General features: G+C 44.9%; 1 protein-coding gene across 1 annotated transcript in view; it reads left to right on the top strand.

The window, feature by feature from the left end:
• LOC137537101 (zinc finger protein 850-like) overlaps positions 1–24,107 on the top strand; it is an 82,542-nt gene extending 58,435 nt beyond the window's left edge. Inside the window, exon 9 of the mRNA XM_068259240.1 lies at positions 16,297–24,107. Within this exon, the coding sequence (XP_068115341.1) occupies positions 16,297–18,179 (1,883 nt within the window). The 3' untranslated portion in view covers positions 18,180–24,107. The remainder of the gene's footprint in view (positions 1–16,296) is intronic.
• The last annotated feature ends 1,627 nt before the right edge of the window (positions 24,108–25,734 follow it).

Below are 25,734 nucleotides of genomic sequence, written 5' to 3' on the forward strand. Positions count from 1 at the left end.
CATTGGATAGAATAAATACAAATACATACATAGTTGATCTGTAGTTGGTACATGTGCATATGTTAAAATTACAGCAGTATGAGAAACACTAGGAGGAGGTCTCTGCCCTTGCGAGCTTACAATCTAGAGGGTAGTGGAGAGGAAACAGGGAAGGAAACACAGGGGTTAGTGGTGAGGCAGTGTGCCTTCAGTGCTGCTTATAGCAAATCATAGGCTTGTCTGAACAGGTGTGTTTTCAGAGTACATTTGAAGGTTTCCAGACTCAGGGCCTAATGAACCGGCTGAGGGAGAGAGTTCCAAAGGAAAGAGACAGCTCGGGAGAAGTCTTGGATACGAGCGTGAGAGGAAGTGACTAGGCTAGAGGACAAAAGGGTCTCCTGTGAGGAATGAAGGGTCCGGGCGGGGAGGTATCTGGAGATTCAGAGCCACTGTGTCAAATGCTGATGGGAGGAGGCTGGAGTATTTTCCTTTGGCAAGCGTGAGGTCATTGACAACCTTGGTGAGGGTGGAATAGGCCTGATGAAATCCGGATTGTAGGTGGTTGAACAGATAGTTGGAGCCCATCAGGTAATTGGAGCCAAGTTATTGGGTCATGTGTTGGTGAACTAGACAGTTAAGGAGTTTTGAAGCGAAGGGGAGGAAGGGAGATAGGGTGGTAGCTGAATGGCAGTAAGGGGTCAAGTGAGCATGGGAAGTATGCTGTCCTGTTTATAGTGAGAGGAGAAAGTGCCAGTGGAGTGGAAGAGGTTAAACAGAGAGTACTAGATCCAATCCTTTTCAGTTAATTTATCAATGATCCAGTGGCTCTGAACACTAAGCAGGCCAGTAACATTTTACATCAGGATCTCAACAGCATGACCATATGGGCAGACAGTTGGCAGGTTAAATTTAATGTGTGGTAGATAAATGTTATGTCATGCACCATATAAGATAAATAGCTTTCAGCTGGGAACATCAGGATTAGAAAATGGCTCCTGAAACCTGGAATTGCATAATATGGAAAATAAAATCACAGGATGCTAGTATACTATTCCCTCTGTATAAATCACTTGTGAGGGTGCATCTGCAGTATAGGATACAGGTTTGGCCACCACACTATGGCAAGGACAATTACATATTAGAACAGGTATGAAGACGGCAACTTATTTAGCTTGGTAAAAATATGACTTAGAGGTGATCTGATTAACAGTATAAATACATCAGAGGGTAATACATTATCTCGACTGATTAGCTTTTTGTCCTTAGGTCTTTACAAAAGCATAGGGGGACATGATCTGTGTATGGGGGCTAAAAGGTTTTGCCTTCTATTTAGGCTGGATCCGCAGTGGTCCGTTGTATGAGGCATGAGTTATACTGAGTGTGAACTGCAATGAAGACTGGATATAGACTTTAATGCAAAGCCTGCATGCAGCAAGTTAGAATAACGCAATCCGTTACAACGCAGTACTGTGAACAGCCCCATAGAGCTGCATGGGCAGGGAGCTGACATGCAGAATTATCCTGCAACACAAATGAGCACTGTGAACTAGCCCTTAACCTCCCTGGCAGTAAGGACGAGTCTGACTTATCCAGCTAAAAGCTGTAGCTGAAAGGATGAGTCAGGCTCGTCCATGCTGCGAGGGAAGATTTATAGCTGCTCTGCTCTGCTGGGTCCACGTAGGCTTGCCTAGGACTGCTGGTTACCCAGTCAGCACACTTTGAGTAGCGTTCTGTGCTACCCACAGTGTGCCAACAAACATCCAGCAGTCCTAGGGTAGCCAGCGGAGCAGGGCAGTTTTGTACACTGTTTCCTTTTCCCCCTCCCTCCTTCTCACCCTCCCTGCAGCCATCCTCACACTGTAATACATGCGTGTGTATTACTCACCTTGCCTCTCTCCAGCTATAATCGCACCACCTCTGCCACATACAGCTCTGGTCTTCTCCTTACACAGCACTGAGGCGCATCTTGATGACATCATTGAACCATGTCCCAGTGCTGTGGACAGTAGAGTGGAGCTGTATACGGCAGAGGTGGTGTGATCAGCGCTGGAGAGAGGCACGGTGAGTAAACACATGCTTCACACAGTGCCGGGATCTCTGCAGAGGGGAAGGAGGGAGAGAAACTACACTGGGGGCACCTATAGCTGGCTAACCTGTACTGGGGACACATACCTGGCTACCTATACCTAGCTATCTATACTGGGGACACTTATACATGGCTACCTATACTGGTGGCACCTATACCAGAGTACCAATACTGGGGGCACCTATACCAAGCTACCCATACTGGGGGCACCTATACCTGGCTACCTATACTGGGGTTGGGGGTCGCAATTTTTACACCCCCATCCTGAGACCAATTTAGTATAGAAACTGCCCTGATTGGAAGCTTAGCTTCTAATGCGCACTCTGCATCAGACATATAGGGGTGGAGGCTCATACTTGAGTCGAGCATTGGCGTGCTGATCCCTCATTGTGTTCCTCTGATAGCTCTGATAGCTTATCCACTGTCTTCGTCCATGTCACTCGACGGATTTGCTTCTCCCTCGGTGATGGCATGTTCCCCGGTGATTGGTGATGATGACACCAGGGTCACGCAGCATGATCAACATCTGGCGGCAAATAGATGTATTTCTTTTTATATTAAATTCATGATTTAAAAAAGTAAGTATAAAAAAAATGCTTGAAAATTATTTGAAATTAAATGGAGCACTTTTTGCAAAGAAATTCTGGGGAAAGTGAACGCCAGGGAGGCAGGGAAGGAGATTTTTACAGTTAGTTTTGTTTTTTAATGCAAACTTTCAGCAGCGTTTAGTCGCATAGTCCCAACCAATAGCTGAATCAGGGCCTAACCAATGGCTCAGGGCCTTCCTGATGTTGGATACATTTGCATCATGGTTTTCATTTATAAGTGATATAGCAGAAAAGGCAAACAGATCGAAAGAAACAAAAGGCTTGACTATATTATCCATCCATTAGTTGAAATGATATATCAAACAATCTTTTATTATAAGCATCGGGATTTCAAGAATAAATATAACAGTGGCCCCAGGATTAGGACTACGGTAGTGACTCAACATCATCCATCACACAGCCTTTCCAACCATATAACCACATTTCATATTCCATGCCCACGCTTCCCCATCCCTCCTCCTTTCCCCCCAATCACACAGCCTATCCAACCTACAACCATACAACACTGCTACTACTACTCCAGGCCCACGCCTCCCCATCCATCCCCTACCACCCCTCGTGTATCAGCGAGAATTCTCATGTCCCATGCGTAATGTATTAAACTGTCCCAGAGTTGCTTGCTGACCCCATTCATCCCTGATGTAGCTGATGTAGACACGTCTTTGACCTCTTTGACCACAGCAATATTGAAATCTCCCTGAATAACAGTAGCAGTAGTTAAAATGTGGATAATCTTATCACAGGAAGGCAATAATTACTAGGTAATTCCCAGCAGTGTTGATCCAGGGATTTATCTGACCGCCACCTGGAGTTGGGAAGGAATATTTTTACCATTGAAGGCTAATCGGCCCCGGCCTTGTAAGGGTTTTTTTCCTTCCTCTGTATCTGATGGGACATAAGAGGGTGGAAGCTAGTACCAGTGTTATTGATTGAACTTGATAGATGGATTTTTAAATTATTTTTTTTTTTAAAGAAAACGAACTGTATAAGGTGGGATCTATCAGGGGGCCAGGAGCTCCTCTATAATGCAGCATTTATAATTGCTGTGGTAACCGGCCACTGGGGCAGAGGAGGAAGCGGTGAGGCTCGGTTCTCACTAAGCCTGCAACCTGCAAATGGACATGTCAGCAGATCCTGTGCTAGGCATGTTCTGACATGTATACTGTGTCCATTACAAACAAATCAAGAAAAAAGCAGTTTGTGCATTCTTTTGGTCTGACTACTTTGGAAAGGATAACATTCACTGCGTGCTGTTCCTTCTGTGCCTCCACATATAAGGAGAACAGAGCAAACAGTTCCAACAACAGACTACATGGGCACCAGTAAAATGCACATTGCTGTGTTTAACATCCTTAGCGGTATGCCTGACACTGTGTCAAGCATACCGCTCTCTGTCCTCCAGAATTAATTAATTTGCTCACATAGCTGTAAACGCTTTAGCTAGCCCTAGGCTAGCTATTAAAGGTGTCCGGCACCCCCCGATTGCCTGTGATCCCCCCCGATCCCCCCTGTTTATACATTACCCATCCTGGACCCAGCGATTGCGCAGCCTCCCTGCACAGCTCCGGTCTCTCTATGGGGAGGATCGGGTTTGCGCATGACGTCATGTGCGATCCTCCCCATAGTGAAGACCAGAGCAGTGCGGGGAGGCTGTGCCGATCGCTGGCTCCAGGCTGAGTAATGTATAAACTGGCTGGAATGGGGGGTGCCGAACACCTTTACTAGCTAGCCTAGTGCTAGCTAAAGCTTTTACAGCCATGCGAGCAAATTAATCCTGCGGGCACAAACTAACAAAACCTCTTGAGCGGCGTAACGCTCAGGAGGTTAATGGCAAACTTCAGCAATCTAGCAGATGTCACAATAAAAAGCAATACATCACCTTTCCCGGGGTCACCCAGCATAGAGATACTTTGTTCAACAATCGTTTCACATCAAACATGCATCTTCACAGACTGCTTGTTGTCTCTGCGGTGAGGAATAGGGCTCCACGCCACTGAACAGGCGCTTCCCTTTTAAATACTTCCGGGTGCGCTCACATGCTCCTATCAGCCAATCCGCTTCACCTGTACACGTGTTGTAGCTCTATGCATCAAAATGTACGCATGCACACGTGTCGTGTAATGTTTGTCTGCTGCATCCCTCGTAGAGGAAGTTGCACTTCATTCGGGCACCCATTCAATCAAGGGAGAAGGGAGGAAATATCCCCCGTTTAAGCAGCCGGCCAACTACAGGAGAACCTGCCATATTAAAGGGGGAGGCAGAGTTGCGGACAGAGAGCAGTGTTTAGGCATAATATTGCAATACATGGCTCAAGGACATTGAAAGTATTAATAGATCTAGGACCCCAGAATGCTTGAAATTCAGAATAGGATAAAAGCCACCTCAGTGACAAAGAATAAGGAACCAGCCAAACTACCAGTAGGGAGGTCGGTTAGAAGGGTAAACCTCTAACAATCATAAATCCAATTTTCTACAAAAAGACTACATCTTCCAAATATGTATGTTACTCTACAAAAGACTATACAAATATTCATACTAGTTACCACTATATTCATACATCTATTTGCATAAGTTGTCAAAACATCTCATAACAAGTTATCATTTATCCGTTATCTCTCGAGGAACACCCCAAGGTCATTCTTATCATTGAAGGGGAACTGAAGTAAGAGGTATATGGAGGCTGCCATATTTATTTCCTTTTAATCAATACCAGTTGCTTGGCAGCCCTGCTGGTCTATTTCACTGCAGTAGTATCTGAATAACACCAGAAACAAGCATGCAGCTAGTCTTGTCAGATCTGACTTTAAAGTCTGAACCACTGAAACACCTGATCTGCTGCATGCTTGTTCAGGGGCTATGGCTAATAGTATTAGAGGCAGAGGATCAGCAGGGCTGCCATGCAACTGGTATTGTTTAAAAGGAAATAAACATGGCAGCCTCCATATACCTCTCACTTCAGTTGTCCTTTAAATCCTAAAGGACCCATGGCCTCTGTTTTGGAGATGAGGTATGCTTCACTCTGTAGCAGTATCCTCTTGCGATCCCCTCCCTTCCTGGGATTTGGGACATGTACTAGGCCTGCCATCCTTAATGATGGATCACTATCATGTACCATCACATGCTGTGTCCATTGCAGTGATGGGAATCAGACGTGGCATACAGTAGATCGCAATGTACATCACATCCGCTGTGCCTGTCTCTGACACAAATGCAGTTGCAGAGCTAGGGTATTTGAAACTCGGTGCTGCTTATTTACACCCCCCCCCCCAAGCAATTTTGTTTGTGCGTTGTGGCAAATTCTGAGGGTAAAGGAGTATGTAGTGGTAAGCACTCCACAGCAAAAAATGGGCATGGCCATGACAGGATGTGGGTGTAGCTTATATAACAGTGTAACTCAAAGGCAGTGGACCCGAGTTTCCTCCAAAAACACAGTTAGGAGGTGACCTAAAAGGTAATTATATAGTGGTCCTTCCCCTGCTGTAGAAGAGTGCAGCACTATATAAGTGCATAATAATAATATGATAGGACATTAGGCTATGACTATGGTAGGGATCAGATTATGAGCCCCTCTGAGGACACTGGATCAGGGTTGTGAGGAGGCGCCCAAAAGAAAAGGTTTCACGGGACCAGGCCCGCTTCCTCAGGTCAATTAGAGAACAGTTAACCTCAAAACATACATACAAATGTCTAACTTAATACTTCATAATGCAAACGGACATCACAACAAAAGCACCCTATTTCTTCAAATCTTAAATGCTTTACAAACATACGTTTCTTCAATGGATTGGTTATGCTTCTGTTTTCCAATCATTTAACGTAATGGTGATAGTAAAATATATATAAACTTCATATAATAATATATATAAAATTAGTAGTATGATAATATACATATAAACAAATTCCTAGTAATATTCGCATTGAGATCACTCTGAAATCAACGTCTCCTTAGAGGCCCCTGATGTTGTAATCCTGTAATCAGTGTGGACTAAGATACCTTTATGTACCAGCCTCTGCCTGGGTAACTTTGTGATTATAGGAGGATTAGTGTGCATGTACTAGGCAGAGTACTATTGTGCTGCCGTAGAGGCATCTTGAACCTTTGTTGTGGCTGCAAAAACTTTTGCTATAGCCTTTATGGTGTATAGTGGAAAAATACATTACAGTCAGTGACATGACTATGTACTCTGTAAAGTGCTGCAGAAGATGTCAGTGCTATATAAATACATAATAATAATAATAATAATATGGTAGGACATTAGACTATGATTATGGCAGGATTACCGTATATACTCACATACAAGCCAAATTTTTGACCCCCAAAAAGGGGGTCAAAAGTTGGGGGGTCGGCTTGTATGCGAGTCTTCCCTGGTGGTCTAGTGGTGGGTGGTCCGCGCCCCGCTCCCCCCCCCCCTCCCCGCTCCCCCCGCGGCCGCCGCTGCTATTACCTGCTTAGGCAGCGGCCGCTTCCTAATCCGCGTTCCCCTTCTGAACTTTCAGAGTGTATCACAGCAGCACGCCCGGCGCTGCTGCTGTGACGATGCAGGGGGCAGGAAAGAGCGGTTCCCCTGGTAACGGCGATACAGATCGCCGCTATAGGGAGCCACGCTCTTTCCTGCACTCTGCATCGTCACAGCAGCAGCGCCGGGCGCGCTGCTGTGATACACTCTGAAAGTTCAGAAGGGGAACGCGGACTAGGAAGCGGCCGCTGCCTAAGCAGGTGATAGCAGCGGCAGCCGCGGGGGGAGCGGGGAGCGGGGGGAGCACTACCTACCTATGCTGGGCACTATACTGGCTAAACTGGGCACTATACTAGCTAAACTGGGCACTATACTGGCTAAACTGGGCACTTTACTAGCCATACTGGGGCACTATACTAGCTAAACTGAGCACTATACTAGCTAAACTGGGCACTATACTGGCTAAACTGGGCACTATACTAGCTAAACTGGGCACTATACTGGCTAAACTGGGCACTATACTGGCTAAACTGGGCACTATACTAGCTAAACTGGGCACTATACTGGCTAAACTGGGCACTTTACTAGCCATACTGGGGCACTATACTAGCTAAACTGGGCACTATACTAGCTAAACTGGGCACTATACTGAGGCACTACCTACCCATACTGGGCGCTATACTGGGCACTATACTGGCTAAACTGGGCACTTTACTAGCCATACTGGAGCACTATACTAGCCATACTGGGGCACTATACTAGCTAAACTGGGCACTATACTAGCTAAACTGGGCACTATACTAGCTAAACTGAGGCACTACCTACCCATACTGGGCGCTATACTGGGCACTATACTGGCTATACTGGGCACTATACTGGCTATACTGGGCACTTTACTAGCTATACTGGGCACTATACTAGCTATACTGGACACTACCTACCTATACTGGACACTATACTAGCTATACTGGGACACACTGGGGGGCTGCACCAATCCAGCATTTCCTACCCCCGGCTTATATGGGGGTCAATCATTTTTCCCTGGTTTTTCAGAGAAAAGTTGGGGGGTCGGCTTATATGCGAGTATATACGGTAGATTGTGAGCTCCTCTGAGAACAGTCAGTGACATGACTATGTACTCTGTAAAATGCAGCAGAAGATGTCAGTGCTAAAGAAATAATGATAATATGGTAGGATATTATACTATGACTATGGTAGGATTAGATTGTGAGCTTCTCTGAGGACGGTTGTCTGTTGTACACAAACTTTTGTTTTATTGTAAGGCATAGTTTATATTATTTATTGAGAAACAAGCATAACTGATCTAATTTAAGGAATCCCTTTATGGAACTCTCTGCAGTGGGCATTTATCCTAAGATCAGCAAGTTCCATAAAGGACAGCCATAAATGACATCAGTCATGCTCGTTTCTCAGTAAACAATATAAGATACACACCTCAGAATAAAACTAAAGTTTAGTGTTCAACAGCAAACTGATTTGTGTAGCACACTATTATCTGATGTTTTGCAGCCAGCCCAGCAGTGTGTGTGTGACAGTGTGACATGCAGGCCTGCCTGGCTGTCAGGGCTCTGCACTATGTCACACTCGCACAGCGAGGAAGGGATCCTGTGTCATCCGATCCCGGCTGGCTGCAGAGCAGAGGTCAGTTTGTTACCTGGCTGGCTGGGGGAGAACTGAAACACAACAGTCTTCGCTGGAGCATATACAGTGGAGGAAATAATTATTTGACCCCTCACTGATTTTGTAAGTTTGTCCAATGACAAAGAAATGAAAAGTCTCAGAACAGTATCATTTCAATGGTAGGTTTATTTTAACAGTGGCAGATAGCACATCAAAAGGAAAATCGAAAAAATAACCTTAAATAAAAGATAGCAACTGATTTGCATTTCATTGAGTGAAATAAGTTTTTGAACCCTCTAACAATAAAAGACTTAATACTTAGTGGAAAAACCCTTGTTTGCAAGCACAGAGGTCAAACGTTTCTTGTAATTGATGACCAAGTTTGCACACATTTTAGGAGGAATGTTGGTCCACTCCTCTTTGCAGATCATCTCTAAATCCCTAAGGTTTCGAGGCTGTCTCTGTGCAACTCTGAGCTTGAGCTCCCTCCATAGGTTTTCTATTGGATTAAGGTCCGGAGACTGACTAGGCCACTCCATGACCTTAATGTGCTTCTTCTTGAGCCACTCCTTTGTTGCCTTTGCTGTATGTTTTGGGTCATTGTCGTGCTGGAACACCCATCCACGACCCATTTTCAGTTTCCTGGCAGAGGGAAGGAGGTTGTCGTTCAGGATTTCACGATACATGGCTCCGTCTATTTTCCCGTTAATGCGATTAAGTTGTCCTGTGCCCTTAGCAGAAAAACACCCCGAAAGCAAAATGTTTCCACCCCCATGCTTGATGGTGGGGACGGTGTTTTGAGGGTCATAGGCAGCATTTTTCTTCCTCCAAACACAGCGAGTTGAGTTAATGCCAAAGAGCTCTATTTTGGTCTCATCAGACCGCAGCACCTTCTCCCAGTCACTCACAGAATCATTCAGGTGTTCATTGGCAAACTTCAGACGGGCCTACACATGTGCCTTCTTGAGCAGGGGGACCTTGCGAGCCCTGCAGGATTTTAATCCATTGCGGTGTAATGTGTTTCCAATGGTTTTCTTGGTGACTGTGGTCCCTGCTAATTTGAGGTCATTCACTAACTCCTCCCGTGTAGTTCTAGGATGCTTTTTCACCTTTCTCAGAACCATTGACACCCCACGAGGTGAGATCTTGCGTGGAGCCCCAGAGCGAGGTCGATTGATGGTCATTTTGTGCTCCTTCCATTTTCGAACAATCACACCAACAGTTGTCACCTTCTCTCCCAGCTTCTTGCTAATGGTTTTGTAGCCCATTCCAGCCTTGTGCAGGTCTACAATTTTGTCTCTGACATCCTTGGACAGCTCTTTGGTCTTTCCCATGTTGGAGAGTTTGGAGTCTGCTTGATTGATTGATTCTGTGGACAGGTGTCTTTTATACAGGTGACTAGTTAAGACAGGTGTCCTTTATGAGGGTGACTAATTGAGTAGAAGTGTCTAACCACTCTGTGGGAGCCAGAACTCTTAATGGTTGGTAGGGGTTCAAAAACTTAGTTCACTCAATGAAATGCAAATCAGTTGCTATCTTTTATTTAAGGTTATTTTTTCGATTTTCCTTTTGATGTGCTATCTGCCACTTTTAAAATAAACCTACCATTGAAATGATACTGTTCTGAGACTTTTCATTTCTTTGTCATTGGACAAACTTACAAAATCAGTGGGGGGTCAAATAATTATTTCCTCCACTGTAGCTCTCTCTCCTGCTACTGCTTCCTGGGTGGCTTGTGTGGGCGGGCTTGCTAGCTCCTGTCTCTCGCTCTTATTGGCTGGAGAGAGGAGCCAGCAGGAAAAAGCGGGCATGGAGGTGTAGGCTGTCTGTAGCAGTGGTGTGCTAATGCGCACACAAGATAACCCTGACCTGTGACACCCCCTCTGATGGTGACACCCAGGGGTGGGTCGCACCCCATGCACTCAGCTCGTTATGCCCCTTTAAAATCTGCTCATCCCCATCCTGCCTCCTGTATAAAGAGATACACAGTGTGCAGCAGTTTGGTTCCTCAATGAACAAAAGAAAGGGAGAAGGAATACAGCTACACTTTGTGAGTGTGTATACATATGCATGTATGTATGTATGTATGTACGTATGTATGTATGTATATTGTACTGTATATTATACACACACACACACACACACACACACACACACACACACACACACACACACACACACACACACACACACACACACACACACACACACTCTCTAGCTGATGGGTATGTATTTAAGTGGTGATGGCTCCTCCCACTTTTTCTAACCCTAATACACAATTACTCAGTTATTCAATGACCTAGTTTGTGAGCTTTGCGGTCTTTGGCATCAATAATTTGCATTGAAATGAAACAAATCTGATTGGCTGTTTGTGGCTCAACCCCCTTTTCTGAATTTGAACCCCAGTCACCCAATGACCAACTGTACCAGGATTGAGGCTTGTGCCATTAGCGTTGCAAGAATGGCAGCAATTAAACATTCCCCTTGAAAATCAATAGGTGAATTTTGATTGGTTTTTGTAGGCTCCACCCACTCTTCTGAATATTAATCCCAGTCACCCAGTGACCAACTGTGCAAAGTTTGAGAGCCCCGCCATTAACAGTGTAAGAATGGCTGCAGTTTACATTTTCCCAGTGAAATTTGTATTTGTCTCCGCCCACTTTTTGGGCACGGGGATAAAATGTATCTTGTATGTTATTCCAGGTAGTGTACTATGTGTGTGCCAAATTTCATTCTAATCCATTCAGCCATTGTTGCGTGATTGAGTAACAAACATCCTAACTTTCGCATTTATATTATTCAGGGTTCTTCAAAGTAGCCACCCTTTGCTTTGATTACTGCTTTGCACACTCTTGGCATTCTCTTGATGAGCTTCAAGAGGTAGTCACCTGAAATGGTTTTCACTTCACAGGTGTGCCCTGTCAGGTTTAATAAGTGGGATTTCTTGCCTTATAAATGGGGTGGGGATCATCAGTTGCATTGTGGAGAAGTCAGGTGGATGCACAGCTGATAGTCCTACTGAATAGACTGTTAGAATTTGTATTATGGCAAGAAAAATGCAGCTAAGTAAAGAAAAACGAGTGGCCATCATTACTTTAAGAAATGAAGGTCAGTCAGTCCGAAAAATTGGGAAAACTTTGAAAGTGTCCCCAAGTGCAGTCTCAAAAACCATCAAACGCTACAAAGAAACTGGCTCACATGCGCACCGCCCAGGAAAGGAAGACCAAGAGTCGCCTCTGCTGCGGAGGAATAGTTCATCCAAGTCACCAGCCTCAGCAATCACAGGTTAACAGCAGCTCAGATTAGAGACCAGGTCAATGCTGCACAGAATTCTAGCAGCAGACACATTTCTAGAACAACTGTTAAGAGGAGAATGTGTGAATCAGGCCTTCATGGTAGAATATCTGCTAGGAAACCACTGCTAAGGACAGGCAACAAGCAGAAGAGACTTGTTTGGACTAAAGAACACAAGGAATGGACATTAGACCAGTGGAAATCTGTGCTTTGGTCTGATGAGTCCAGATTTGAGATTTTTGGTTCCAACCACCGTGTCTTTGTGCGACGCAGAAAAGGTGAATGGATGGTCTCTAGATGCCTGGTTCCCACCATGAAGCATGGAGGAGGAGGGGTGATGGTGTGGGGGTGCTTTGCTTTTGACACTGTTGAGGACTCATTCAAAATTGAAGGCATACTGAACCAGCATGGCTACCACAGCATCTTGCAGCGGCATGCTATTCCATCCGGTTTGTGTTTAGTTGGACCATCATTTATTTTTCAACAGGACAATGACCCCAAACACACCTCCAGGCTGTGTAAGGGCTATTTGACCAGGAAGGAGAGTGATGGGGTGCTGCGCCAGATGACCTGGCCTCCACAGTCACCAGACCTGAACCCAATCGAGATGGTTTGGGGTGAGCTGGACCGCAGAGTGAAGGCAAAAGGGCCAACAAGTGCTAAGCATCTCTGGGAACTCCTTCAAGACTGTTGGGAGACCATTTCAGGTGACTACCTCTTGAAGCTCATCAAGAGAATGCCAAGAGTGTGCAAAGCAGTAATCAAAGCAAAAGGTGGCTACTTTGAAGAACCTAGAATATGACATATTTTCAGTAGTTTCACACTTTTTGGTTATGTACTATACTCCCACATGTGTTAATTCATAGTTGGGATGCCTTCAGTGTGAATCTACAATGTTCATAGTCATGAACATAAAGAAAACTCTTTGAATTAGGTGTGTCCAAACTTTCGGTCTGTACTGTTTGAGAATATTGCCCTGAATGGCCGTCCAGGGTGCCACAATGTTCTTCTTTGAGTGGTCGAAGGAGCCGCTGCACAGCTCCACCCCAAATCGGGCCGTGCCAAGTTCCACCTCCAAACTCTTGAAAAGCCCCGCCCCCGCAGGTATATGCCTTTGTATAGCTGGTTGTGGATCCTGGAGAGGTGAGTTAATTTTCCCCTTATCTTATCACAAACTGGGGAAGTCATATCTTGGATCAACCTATTTGCTAAAACCTTTTGCCAGGACCTTAGCATCTGAATTAACCAGAGATATAGGTCTGTATGATGTGCACAGCTCCAAGTTTTTATTCGGCTTGGGTAACAAAGTAATAAAGGTCTCATACATTGACTCTGGAAGTGCACCCCTCTGATGAGTAAGCAAACCACTTTGCCAACATGGGCACTGATCACTTTTTTTACTTTTCAAGTACCATTCTACAGATAGTCCATCTTGCTTTTTTTAAAGAAGTTAGGGCCAGTGCACACCAAAAACCGTTAGCAGATCCTCAAACTCTAGCGGTTTTTGAAACGGTTTTCAGAGCGGTTCTAGGCATGTTTATAGTGATTTTCTAAACATGTCTAGCATTTTTGTATAGCAGATTTTATATTTTGTTACAGTAAAGTTGTAACTAAACAGCTACTGTAACAAAAACGCCTGGAAAACTGCTCTGATCTAGCGTTTTTCAGAGCGGTTTTCCACTTTCCTATACTTAAAATTGAGGCAGGAACGCCTCAGAAATCCACAAAAATGCCGCAGGATCAGAGTTTGCGTTTCGGGAAAAAATGAACCGCTCAGGTGTGCACCATCCCATTGAAATACATTAACCAAATGGTTTTCGACCGGAGAGTGTTTTTAAAAATGCTCAGAACCGCTCTTGGTGTGCACCAGCCCTTAGGCCAGAAACCCACTGGGAGCGCTTTGTAAGCGTGAGTGATTTGAAAAAGCTCTTGGTAATGCAATGCTATGGGGGATTTTTATAAAATCACATCACTCAAGTGGGATCACACCCATAGCATTACATTAGCTTTTTGTACAAAGGAGAGAATAGAGAGGCGTCTGGCACTGTAGCTTTAATTTCAACACAGCAAGTGTACAGTGATGTGGCAGTGAACAATGCAGAGTGTAAAGTTCAAATGATGCCAAAACTGGTACTTATCGTGCTTCTGCTGGAGGTGGGGAGGCAACTGTGGGCGCCAGAGGGTGCACGGCTATTCGTGCACGAATAGCCTCCGAAGAAGAAAGGCTCACCCCAATGTGAAACGGCTGTAAGGCCGTGCACCCTCTGGCGCCCACAGTTGCCTCCCCACCTCCAGCAGAAGCACGATAAGTACCAGTTTTGGCATCATTTGAACTTTACACTCTGCATTGTTCACTGCCACATCACTGTACACTTGCTGTGTTGAAATTAAAGCTACAGTGCCAGACGCCTCTCTATTCTCTCCTTTGTACAAATGGTTATCATGTTTCAACTATCCGCATCTTGAGCACGTAGCTGCTGCTGAGGTCTCCTGCACTATATTCAGCGTAATAATCTTCATCTGCATTGTACTGAGTGCCTACCTACCCCTCTCGAGTTTGCATTACATTAGCTAGAGCTTTTCAAATCACAAAGCGCTCAGAAAAGCTCTCCTAGTGGGTTTCTAGCCTTAGAGCTTTTTCCTCTGCCGAGATGGCATGGTTTCTAGAGCCATTCTGATTTTGGTAGATCTAGCTCATCCAGAAATCCATATGTGGAGTATGAACAGCTATTAATTTTACTTGTGTATAGCCCCGTCTACACGGGTAGATGTTGTAGCGATACGGCGGCTCGATTAGCCGCCGGATCGCCTCTTCCGCGTGCCCGCCGCGTCCCCACTCGCCGCGCGTGCGCCGCATTCGATTTCACGCTCGTGCCCGCCGGCGCCGCTTATCTTCCGCTCAATTCCCTGCCATTGTCCCCTCGCGGGGAGTGAGCAGGGAATCGGCGTTGCGGAGATCCGTGTAGATGCGGCTTAAAATCGTGTAGATGCGGCTTAAAAGTCAGAATAAAAATCATAGAATACTGGCTTAATAAAAGCAGAGGTTGTGCATATTGTACCAGCCCCAGAGAGAATCCTTAGAGACAATTGTTCCTTTAATGCAGTGATGGTGTCCTGAAAAAAAAAATAACTTCAATGTATAATGTGTCCACCTCCATGATTGACATTTGGGATTGTGTCCTTTGGGTCATAGGCAGCATTCCTCCTCCTCCAAACATGACGAGTTGAGTTTATGCCAAAGTGCTCAATTTTGGTCTCATCTGACCACAACACTTCCCCCGGTTCTCCTCTCAATCATTCAGATGTGCAGTGACAAACTGCAGGTGGGTCTGTACATGTTCTGCCTTGAGCAGGAGGACCTTGCAAGCTCTGCAAGATTTGAGTCCTTCACAGCGTAGTGTTACCAGTTGTTTTCTTGGTGACTATGGTCCAAGTTGCCCTGAGATCAATGACAAGTTCTCTGTGTGTAGTTCTGGGCTGCTTCATCAACGTTCTCATGATCGTTTCCAGTCCACGAGGCGATACTCGCATTGAGCCCCAGACTGAGGAAGACACAGTTGTTTTGTGTTTCTTCCATTTGCAAATTATGCAGCCATCTGTTGTCTCCTCCCCAAGCTGCTTGGCGATAGTCTTGTAGCCCAACCCAGCCTGGTGATGGTATAAACCTTTCCCTGACATCCTTGGACAGTTCTTTGGTCTTGGCTATTTTGGCTAGTTTGGAATCGGATTGATTGATTTTATTGTGAGGATAGGTGTCTTTTATACAGGTCCTGTAACAAGCTGGAATCGAGAGCACTCCCTTGGTTTCTCCTAATCTCAGTTGCATACGCCTGGGAGCCTGAAATCTTACAGTTTGATAGGTGAGCAAATACTTATCTCACTCATTACAATGCATATCAAGCTCTGACGTTGGGACACTGTTTTTTGTTTTTGTCATTCTGTCTCTCACAGCTACAAACCCTACAATTACAATTATAGACTGATCATGTTTTAGTCAGAAGGCAAACGAGCAAAATCATCAGGGGCTCAAATACTTATTTCCCTAACTGTAACTCTGAGATGCTGCAGAATGTATGCTATGAATATGTGAAGCTATGCAGCAGCTGCATTTGGTCCATTTCCAATGTGCCTCAACTTGGAATTATCAGCAGCTCACTGACCATCCCTAATGATAATTGTTCCTCCCCTCAGAATTCTCTAACAGGAAGTGATGATGTTTCTCTATTTGCAGAGCGGAGTCCCGGCATCAGGAACTTCTCAGAGACTCGTCGCTCTGTATCCACAGACTGTACAACGGATTATGATGATGTCACTGGACAAGAGTCTCCTGCAGATATCCTGGTTACCCCAAATATTCCCCCAGACTCCCCTCACCTGTATAACCACAAGGAGCCTCATACCCAGCGCAGCTCTCCCCCTGCTGGAGGATGTTATTCCTGTTCCATGTGTGGGAAATGTTTTGTACGGAAATCAAAACTTGTCATACATGAGAGATCTCACACTGGTGAGAAGCCCTATGAATGTGCTGAGTGTGGAAAATGTTTTGTTTGGAAATCAAGTTTTGTCAGGCATGAGAGATCTCACACTGGTGAGAAGCCATATTCATGTGCTGAGTGTGGGAAATGTTTTGGGCATAAAGGGAATCTTGTCAAACATAAGCGATCCCACACTGCTGAGAAGCCACATTCGTGTGCTGAGTGTAGGAAATGTTTTACACTGAAATTAGAGCTCATTACACATGAGAGATCTCACACTGGTGAGAAGCCCTATTCATGTGCTGCATGTGGGAAATGTTTTGGACTTAAAGGGAACCTTGTCAAGCATGGGAGATCTCACACTGGTGAAAAGCCTTTTTCATGTGCTCAGTGTGGGAAATGTTTTGCATGGCAATCAGATCTTAATAAACACAAGAGATCTCACACTGGTGAGAAACCCTATTCATGTGCTGAATGTGGGAAATGTTTTGCCCATAAATCAGTGTTGGTCATACATAAGAGATCACACACTGGTGAGGAGCGCTTTTCATGTGCTGAGTGTGGGAAATATTTTACGTGTAAAACAAATCTTGTTAAACATAAGAGATCTCACACTGGTGAAAAGCCCTTTTTATGTGTTCAGTGTGGTAAATGTTTTGTAAATAAAGAAAACCTTATCAGACATGAAAAATCTCACACTGGTGAGCGACCTTATTCATGTTCTGAGTGTGGGAAATGTTTTGCCCAGAAGACAGATCTTGGTAAACATAGGAGATACCACACTGGTGAGAAGCCATATCCATGTGCTGAGTGTGGAAAATCTTTTGCATCGAAATCAGATGTTGTTAAACACAACCGATATCACACTGGTGAAAAGCCCTATCCATGTGCTGAGTGTGGGAAATGTTTTGCATGGAAATCAGATCTTAATAAACACAAAAGATCTCACACTGGGGAGAAGCCCTATTCATGTGCTGAATGTGGGAAATGTTATGCCCAGAAATCAGCATTGGTCATACATGAGAGATCACACACTGGTGAGAAGCCCTATTCATGTGCTGAGTGTGGGAAATATTTTGTATGTAAATCACATCTTGTCAGTCATGAGAGATCTCACATTGCTGAGAAGCCCTATTCTTGTACTGTGTGTGGGAAAGGTTTTGTACAGCAGTCAGTCCTTTTCTCGCATGAGAGATCTCACACTGGGAAAAAGCCCTATTCATGTGCTGAGTGTGGGAAATGTTTTGCCCAGAAATCAGCGTTAGCTATACATGAGAGATCACACACTGGTGAGAAGCCCTATTCATGTGCTGAGTGTGGGAAATGTTTTGGGCGGAAATCACATCTTGTCAGTCATGAGAAATCTCACATTGCTGAGAAGCCCTATTCATGTGCTGTGTGTGGGAAAGGTTTTGGAGAGAAAAGAAGCCTTGCTATACATGGGCTGTTTCACACTGGTGAGAAGCCTTATTCATGTGCTGAGTGTGGGAAGTGTTTTGTTCAGAAGTCAGACCTTGTCAGACATAAGAGATGTCACAGTGGCGAGAAGCCCTATTCATGTGCCGAGTGTGGGAAATGTTTTGCACAGACATCACATCTTGATAAACATAAGATATCTCACACTGGTGAGAAGTTCTAGTCATTTGCTGAGTGTGGGACATGCTTTGGCCATGAGTCTTCCTTTCCAATGTCTCTTTTACATCTTGCAAGGCGCACATGGAAGCATTTTTACACAGAATCCCGAGGACTCTTTCATGCTGCTCAGTGCATTGGATTGTTAAAGTGGACCTGAACTCTTGCACAGGACAGAAGGAAAACATAACAGAAATGCACCCTGTATGTGTTTAAATAGTTTAGCCTGTGTAATTCCCCCTCATTTGTGTCTAATCACTAGTTGTAACAGTGTTCTCCCCCCAAAAAAATTTTTCCAACCGGGTGGCATGAAAAAGTAGCCGGGTGGGGCGAGATGAAAGAATGCAGGGCCGGTGCTTTTGTGTGTAACTCTTCTTACAGAATAGGAGGTGGTGGGCCGATGACAGCCGGGTGCTCAGCAAAACTAGCCTGGGGAGAACATTGGTTGTAATCTGATCTCTCCTCTGTGTCACATGACTGCCTATTAGGCCTGAACGATTTTGAGAAAAGATTGAATCGCACGATTTCTGTCAGAAATTGCGATTTTGATTCGATTCACGATTTCTTCAAAATCGAGCTTAAGCATGTGCCTATTCGTCTGCGCAAAGGAGGCAGAGCAGAGCTGTGATAAATCCTAAGCCCAAACAAATAGACAGTAGGTCAAAATTAAAAAAAAAATAGACCAAGTCGAGGGGGTGGGGAGTTATCATGCCACTGTCCCTTGATTCCCCATGCAGTACATATTACTATGCTTGGGGTGTGTGCTTGGGATAAAAGCCATGTCACAGAGGCGGTGGGGACAGTTAATGTTAGGTGTGGGATAGGTAGCGTAAAGGTAAGCCGTGGGGGGTTGCGCTGATACACATCCATCTCGCCCTCAGCACTTACACACACACACACCACACACTACACACACACTTCTCCATCTTGCAGCACTCACTGATACACACAGATGATCCTGCAGCATATCTGATACACACATCCTGCAGCACACACTAATATGCGCACACACACAATCAAACTTCTCCAGCACTCACTGATACACACATACTGAAACACACACAGTCATGCACTCAGTCTTGCTTACTCAAACTCCCCCATGCTGTGCAGCTCCATCCACATGCTCTCTTCTCCTGTACTTCGGCAATGAAGGTGGAGGGAATTCCTTCTCTGCTCCCTGCTTTCAATGGGAACTGTTGAATAAGGGGAGAGGAAAAGTCAGCCAGACATTAGCTAAATAGCCGTTGTCTCTCCCCTCCCCGTGGTCTGCAGAATTAAACAATCTGTGGAGGAAAGTGTTTGTTCACATTAGCGAGAGCCAGAGCCTGAGCCGCTCTCGCAGCAGGGCTGATGACGTAGGAGAGGAGGAGGGGGAACTAGGCAGAGAGAAAGATAAGCTGCCGCGGGGAGTGAAAGCCACTGCTATTTTACACACAGAGCTGCGCACAGCGGGATGGCACATGTCCGCAGAATATCAGCAAAAATCGCCACTGTGGCGATCACGGAATCGTCGTTTCCGTGATCGCGATTTCGATATCAAAACGATAAATCGTTCAGGCCTACTGCCTATGGCAGATAATCCCATTTCAAAGCACAGGCTGTAAACAATATGTCTGCTTCCATGAATCAGGAAGTAGAAACTGTGCAGATGTATGTTAGGATTTGTCTCAGCTGCAACAAAGAAATGTTTTTTTGTTTAAAGGTTATTATGCTGTTGTGTATCTTTTAGAGCAGAGAGGAGTTCTGAGTTCAGGTCCACTTTAAAGTGTTAAAGTCCCTGAACTGAGAAGACACGATGAGATAAACATGGGTATCTAAAGAAGTATGTATTAGTACGCCATCAGCTGGGCGCAGGGAGAGCTGAATGAAGGCTCACCCTGTTGCTGAATCACCAGGCGGTGTTAAATACTATTCCCCCTCCGAGTCAGAGAAACTCGCAGGGAGAAGTAATTTGGGGTCCGACGATCACCAGAACCCCGAATTACCGTTACGCAGGTTGCGGATTATATTACTGCAGCTATAGCTGCGCCATCGCCTGGCGCTATGCCCACATGACCTGCTTTACCATGTAGTACTAAACTTACACTTTCCCTGCATTCAGTTTTTGCAGAAGCTCATGAATCAGTTGCTTTGTCAATATGCAAATGAGGCAGGATGTGCAATTGCAGCCACAGTTCTCCTGATCAGTTATTGATAGACTAAACACATTTATCTGGATGAAGAAACATTCCAGGTAACACGAAAGTGCTGTTGGGGGTCAAATGACCCAGATTTTACATCACACTGATATGGCTGCTGTGCACAATTCACAGTCATTTTTAACCCCATTAACTTGAATAGTGAGGGCCGAACATCAAAATTTCACCTTTGCAAATTTAACCATGAACATTCGTGAACTGACTGTTTGCGGCGAGCTCCATAGACTTTAATAGTCAGACAAACTTCTAAATCTTTCAGGGCTTCTTTTCAGCCACAATTTCTTTGAGAAATATGTAAAAAGTGTACAAAACCAGGACAGTTGCATGGGGTCACGTGCAAAATCACCCAAAAATAGGTATTTTGGGCAAATGCTTTTTTTTAATGGTTATTTTTAAAGAAATGTAATAGCCGCCGACTTTAATGGTTCATAGCAAAGCCCCCAAAGCAACCACCACATTTGCGGGGCATGTTAAGGAGGACAGTGGGAATGAGAGATTTTGTTTTTTCAAAAATTGATTTTAAAATTCTATATTTAAATGCTGTTAAATGACAGATAATGTATCAACATGGATATAAATGTAAATCCCCAAAAAATTACATGGGGTCCCCCCTCCCAAGCAAGCTGGGACAGCAAGAATGCAGAGCCCCGGCAGTATGGGGCTTTACACCCTGAGCTATACCAGCTATCATGGTCTATGGTTGAGGGAGCTCTGGAGGAGAGGGGTGGCCAAGCCTCCCCTCCCCTAGAGCCCTTGTCCAATTCATGTTGCCCCAGGAGGAGGTGAGGGCTGACGATGCCCTGGGGGGGTTCATGGTGGACTCTGGGTGTCCCTTTTAAAAAAGGGAACCCCCAGATGCCAGTCCCTTGCCCAGGTGAAATGAGTATAGAGATACACAGTACCCCTTACCCATTTCCACAAAGGGTTACATTGAAATAAAAACACAACCACAAAAAAAGTCTTTTAATGTTCTTAATTAACCATAAATACTTGTTTTTTAAAAAGGCTCCCATGCCAATAGCCTCAAAAAAGTCACACACCAATATACTGTATTCATGTTACCTTGATTGAAGATCTCCACCAGCTGCTGCCACACACGCAACGCTCCCCTACACAGCTGAGAGGCGTGTCGGCTGCACAGCGGTCCCTCCCGACGCTGCACTGCTGGCTTCCACTGTCCTCCCCACACCTGTCACACCCACTGTTCTCCTCAGGGCTGTGACGTCAGTACAAAAATCTTCCGACTCCTCAGTTAATGAAACCACCGACTCCGACTCCAGGTGCCCAAAATAGCTCAGACTCCTCGACTCCAACTCCTTAGTCTAATATTTACCAGGGCTTTGAATTTTGTCCAAAAATCACCGACTCCAGGTACCCAAAATTACTCTGACTCCACAGCCCTGGTTCTCCTTAACATATTCTGCAAATGTGGCTCTGCTATTAACCGTCGGCAGCCATTGACTTTCATGTTAAATGCAAACACAAATTTTTTTTAAAAAAAGTTTGCATCAAAGGCAAAGGGGCACATGGTGGAAGTTTGCTGGGAATTGTTCTCCTGGGGAACTGCTCTGCCATCACTAAATGTGAAGATGAGAATGTGAAGACTCCAGGAAAGTTCTGTATACCATTATTTATCTTCTGTGAGCTGAAAATGTGGCGATATTAGAAGCTCCCATTCATGCAGAGGAAAGGGGATTCCCTCCTCTCTTTCTCATTGTGTTTTTGTTTGTTTTGTTTTCAGAATCAAAGTAATTTTATTTTTCCAAGCATGACTTGGGCTTTGCTGGAATTGGACTTGGCACATACAGGGCTAAAGGATAGGACACAATTTCACATGCAGAAATAGCAGGGTAGAATAATTCACAAGCACAGCAATTAAACTTAAAAATGTACTGCTACTATGTGCAATATATAGCAATGTGAACATTATTTGTCAGTTATAGCATAGAATTTCCCCCCCTAAGATGTGTGTGTGTGGTTTTGGGGGGAAATGAGTTCAGAAAGTTGACTGCTGATGGGAAGAAGCTTTTCCTGTGACTGAAGGTTCCTGTAGGAGGTGAATCGAAACCTCTGGCCTGAGGGGAGCCAATGGGAGAATCTGTGGCCTGGGTGTGAGGGATCATTGGCATCCCACAGTGCTCTGGAGCATATTCTGGAGTTGTTGAGGAGGTCCAAAGGAGGAAGGGGGTTCCCACTGATCTGATGACCTTCTGTAGTTTGTGTTTGTCGCTGGCGGAGGAGCCAGCATACCAGACCAGGATGGAAGAAGAGAGGACAGATTTGGTTGTGGTGGAGTAGAAGCTCATCAGAAGCTTCTGGGCCATACCAAACTTCTTCATTTGATAGAGGAAGAATGGCTTCTGCTGGGCTTTCCCCTGGGTGGAGGCAGTGTTGGCCTTCCAACTCAGGTCATTGGAGATGGTTGTGCCCCGGAGGTGGACACAGGGAACTTTTTTTTTTTTTTTTACTTGTGGATTGTGGATTGAAGGTGAGCTTCCTAAAGTCAACGATCATCTCAATGGATTTTGCAGAGGTTGAGAACCAGCCCATTCTTTCTTCACCAGTGCAAATTCTATCAGCCTGCTGGCCTATGTCTGCTCATCATTGGTGATGAGGCCAACTATGGTGGAGTCGTGAGTTAATTTTATTACTTTGACAGTTTGTTGTGAATGTTCAGTTGTTTGTATATGGGGAGAGCAGGACCGGTGACAGAACACAGCCTTGTGGGGCCCCTGTATTGGTGGCCATTGGTTGTGAGGAGACAGCGCCTAGCTTGATGACCTGGGATCTGTTTGTGAGGGAGTCTGTGATCCACAGGCATAGGGTAGGGTGGATCTCTAGCGTGGCTCTCCTGAAGTATTTGGGAGCTGATGGTATTAAACGCTGAGCTAAAGTCAATGAGGAGGATCCTGACATATGAGTCTGGTCTATCCAGGTGATTATTAATGGGCTCACAGGAAATACCATATTTATATGCAGGAAACGAGGAGATGTGAGCTGAATGCACAAAGTCCAGTAAGCTAAAAAGAGAGGGATTTATCTGCCAGCAATGTTACGCTGGACACACACAGGACTGATATTCAGAGAGATTGGATCATTGTGACGGGATTTTTCAGAGATCCCTTGTTTACTCCAAATAATATGAGGGATAAAGTTATAGATCTATATAGTTACCCTATCACAGAGGAAGATTGGAACAATCTTATTTGATAATACTATAAATATGATAGCAGCAATAGATAAGGTAATAGATGTACAGTATTCCCAGGTCAAATTATACTCCAGCACAAATAATGCAGCTATACCCCAATACCTCAGTGCCGCACGCCAAATGTAAATTAGAAGAAGGTGATTGGATACAGGTAATTTGGGCTTGAGGTGAGATACAGAAATTCTGGGGTGGAGAGGGGGACAGGTTATGTAACAAAATAAATCCTATTTGAATGGAAATCTGATGCCTCTCCAAGTAGCTCTCCTGTGATTAAAAGCTGCTAATAAAGTTATTCCTCTGGATAATATGTTGAATACCAATGGGCTGTCTGAGCAAATGTGATAGAATGTAGTACAGATGGACTGAATTGTGTGTGTGTGTGTGTGTGTGTGTGTGTGTGTGTGTGTGTGTGTGTGTGTGTGTGTGTGTGTGTGTGTGTGTGTGTTTTGCAGTGTGTGTGCTGGAGAGACTGGTTGTTTATACTATTCTACTATACTGTATATCGTTTGCACATTGTTAAGTTGTTCATGCCTCGTCATGTAATGTAAGATGTACTGTTAAGTGCACAAATTAGATTTACTGTAAACAAATAAATTGCATTGTCACAATTTATTCTAAGCTCAGTGATTTTTATTATTGTTATTGTATTCATGATGTGCCAACATATTATGTAGTGCTGGACAATTAATAGGGCTAGAGACAATGGTAAATAGGAAGGAAAGACAGCACTAGGTCATACAACAAGTTATTCATCCTAGCCCAAGGGAAAAATAGTAAACTGTCAAGCCATAGCTGAGACCTTCAGTGAGTTCTATAATAAACTTTACAGCCCACCCAGTAATGCTGATAACCACCAGCCATCTCCTGAAGAGATTAAAACCTGTTTGAGATCCCTAAACCTTCCTTTCATTTCCTAAGAAGAACTAGAGACACTACCTACTAATGGCACTGAAATAAATATGTCCATCTCCCCGCTCTCACATAATAACCCCCCGGCCCTGATGCCTTATGGAACGAACGCTTCCAATCTGTAAGACAGATACTGTTGTAAGCGTAGTGGTTAGCTCTCTCACTTTACAGTGCTGGGTCCCCAGTTTAAATCCCAGCTGAGACACTATCTGCACAGAGTTTGAAACAGTGGGATAAGGAGAGGACATGGGGACCGGGAAAAAGGCACAGGGGACCAGGAGGGGACACAGGGAGACATAAGAGGCGACACGGGTGACAGGAGACACGGGGACATAGGAGGAGACACAGGAGGACTTAGGAGGGGACCCAGGGGGAGCAGGAGGGGACACAGGGACATAGGAGGAGACACAGGGGGACCAGGAGGGGACAATGGTGGAGCAGGAGGGGACACAGGGACATAGAATGAGACACAGGGTGACATATGAGGAGACACAGGGGGATCAGGAGGAGACACAGGGGGACCAGGAGGAGACACGGGAGCAGGAGGGTCACAGGAGACACAGGGTTACATAGGAGACACAGGGGGACCAGGACGGGGAAAAGTGGGACCAAGAGGGGACATGAGAACATTAGGGGGCAAAGGAGGACACAGTGGGACACACTGAACTGAGGACAGAAGGGGACACACAGGTAGAGCAATAAAGGGCAGAAGGAGACACAGGAGGACACTGATTGGGGTAGAACAACTACAAGGAACATGGACACACCATGTTTAGTATATATATTTTTGCTCTCTAAACCTAGGTGCGGGTTTATATTCTGGAGCGTTTTATATTCTGAAAAATATGGTAAGCTAACAACTATTCAAACATCATTAGAGGCCTGGGAAAAATGTTAAATCCCCCAATAGGGTTTTTGGGAAAATTCCAATGCCCTTCTCCCTTATAGGGTACCTTTCACAAGACATACAGTATCTCTGCAAAACTCGGTAATCATTGTTATCACCAATTCACACGTTATTTGATAACCATGAAATCATCCTTTCTTTCAGTCTTCAAGAAAAAATTGAGATTCCTACAGAGGATTATTATTATTTATGCAGCACAGTGCAGAGTATTTTGTCTTGTCATTCAACTGTCCCTCAGAGGGGCTCACAATCTAATCCCCACCATAGTCATATGTCTATGTATGTATCGTGTAGTGTATTGTAGTCTAGGGCCAATTTAGGGGGAAGCCAATTAACT

Source organism: Hyperolius riggenbachi, chromosome 10 (assembly GCF_040937935.1).
Source record: "Hyperolius riggenbachi isolate aHypRig1 chromosome 10, aHypRig1.pri, whole genome shotgun sequence".
In the NCBI taxonomy this organism is placed as follows: domain Eukaryota; kingdom Metazoa; phylum Chordata; class Amphibia; order Anura; family Hyperoliidae; genus Hyperolius; species Hyperolius riggenbachi.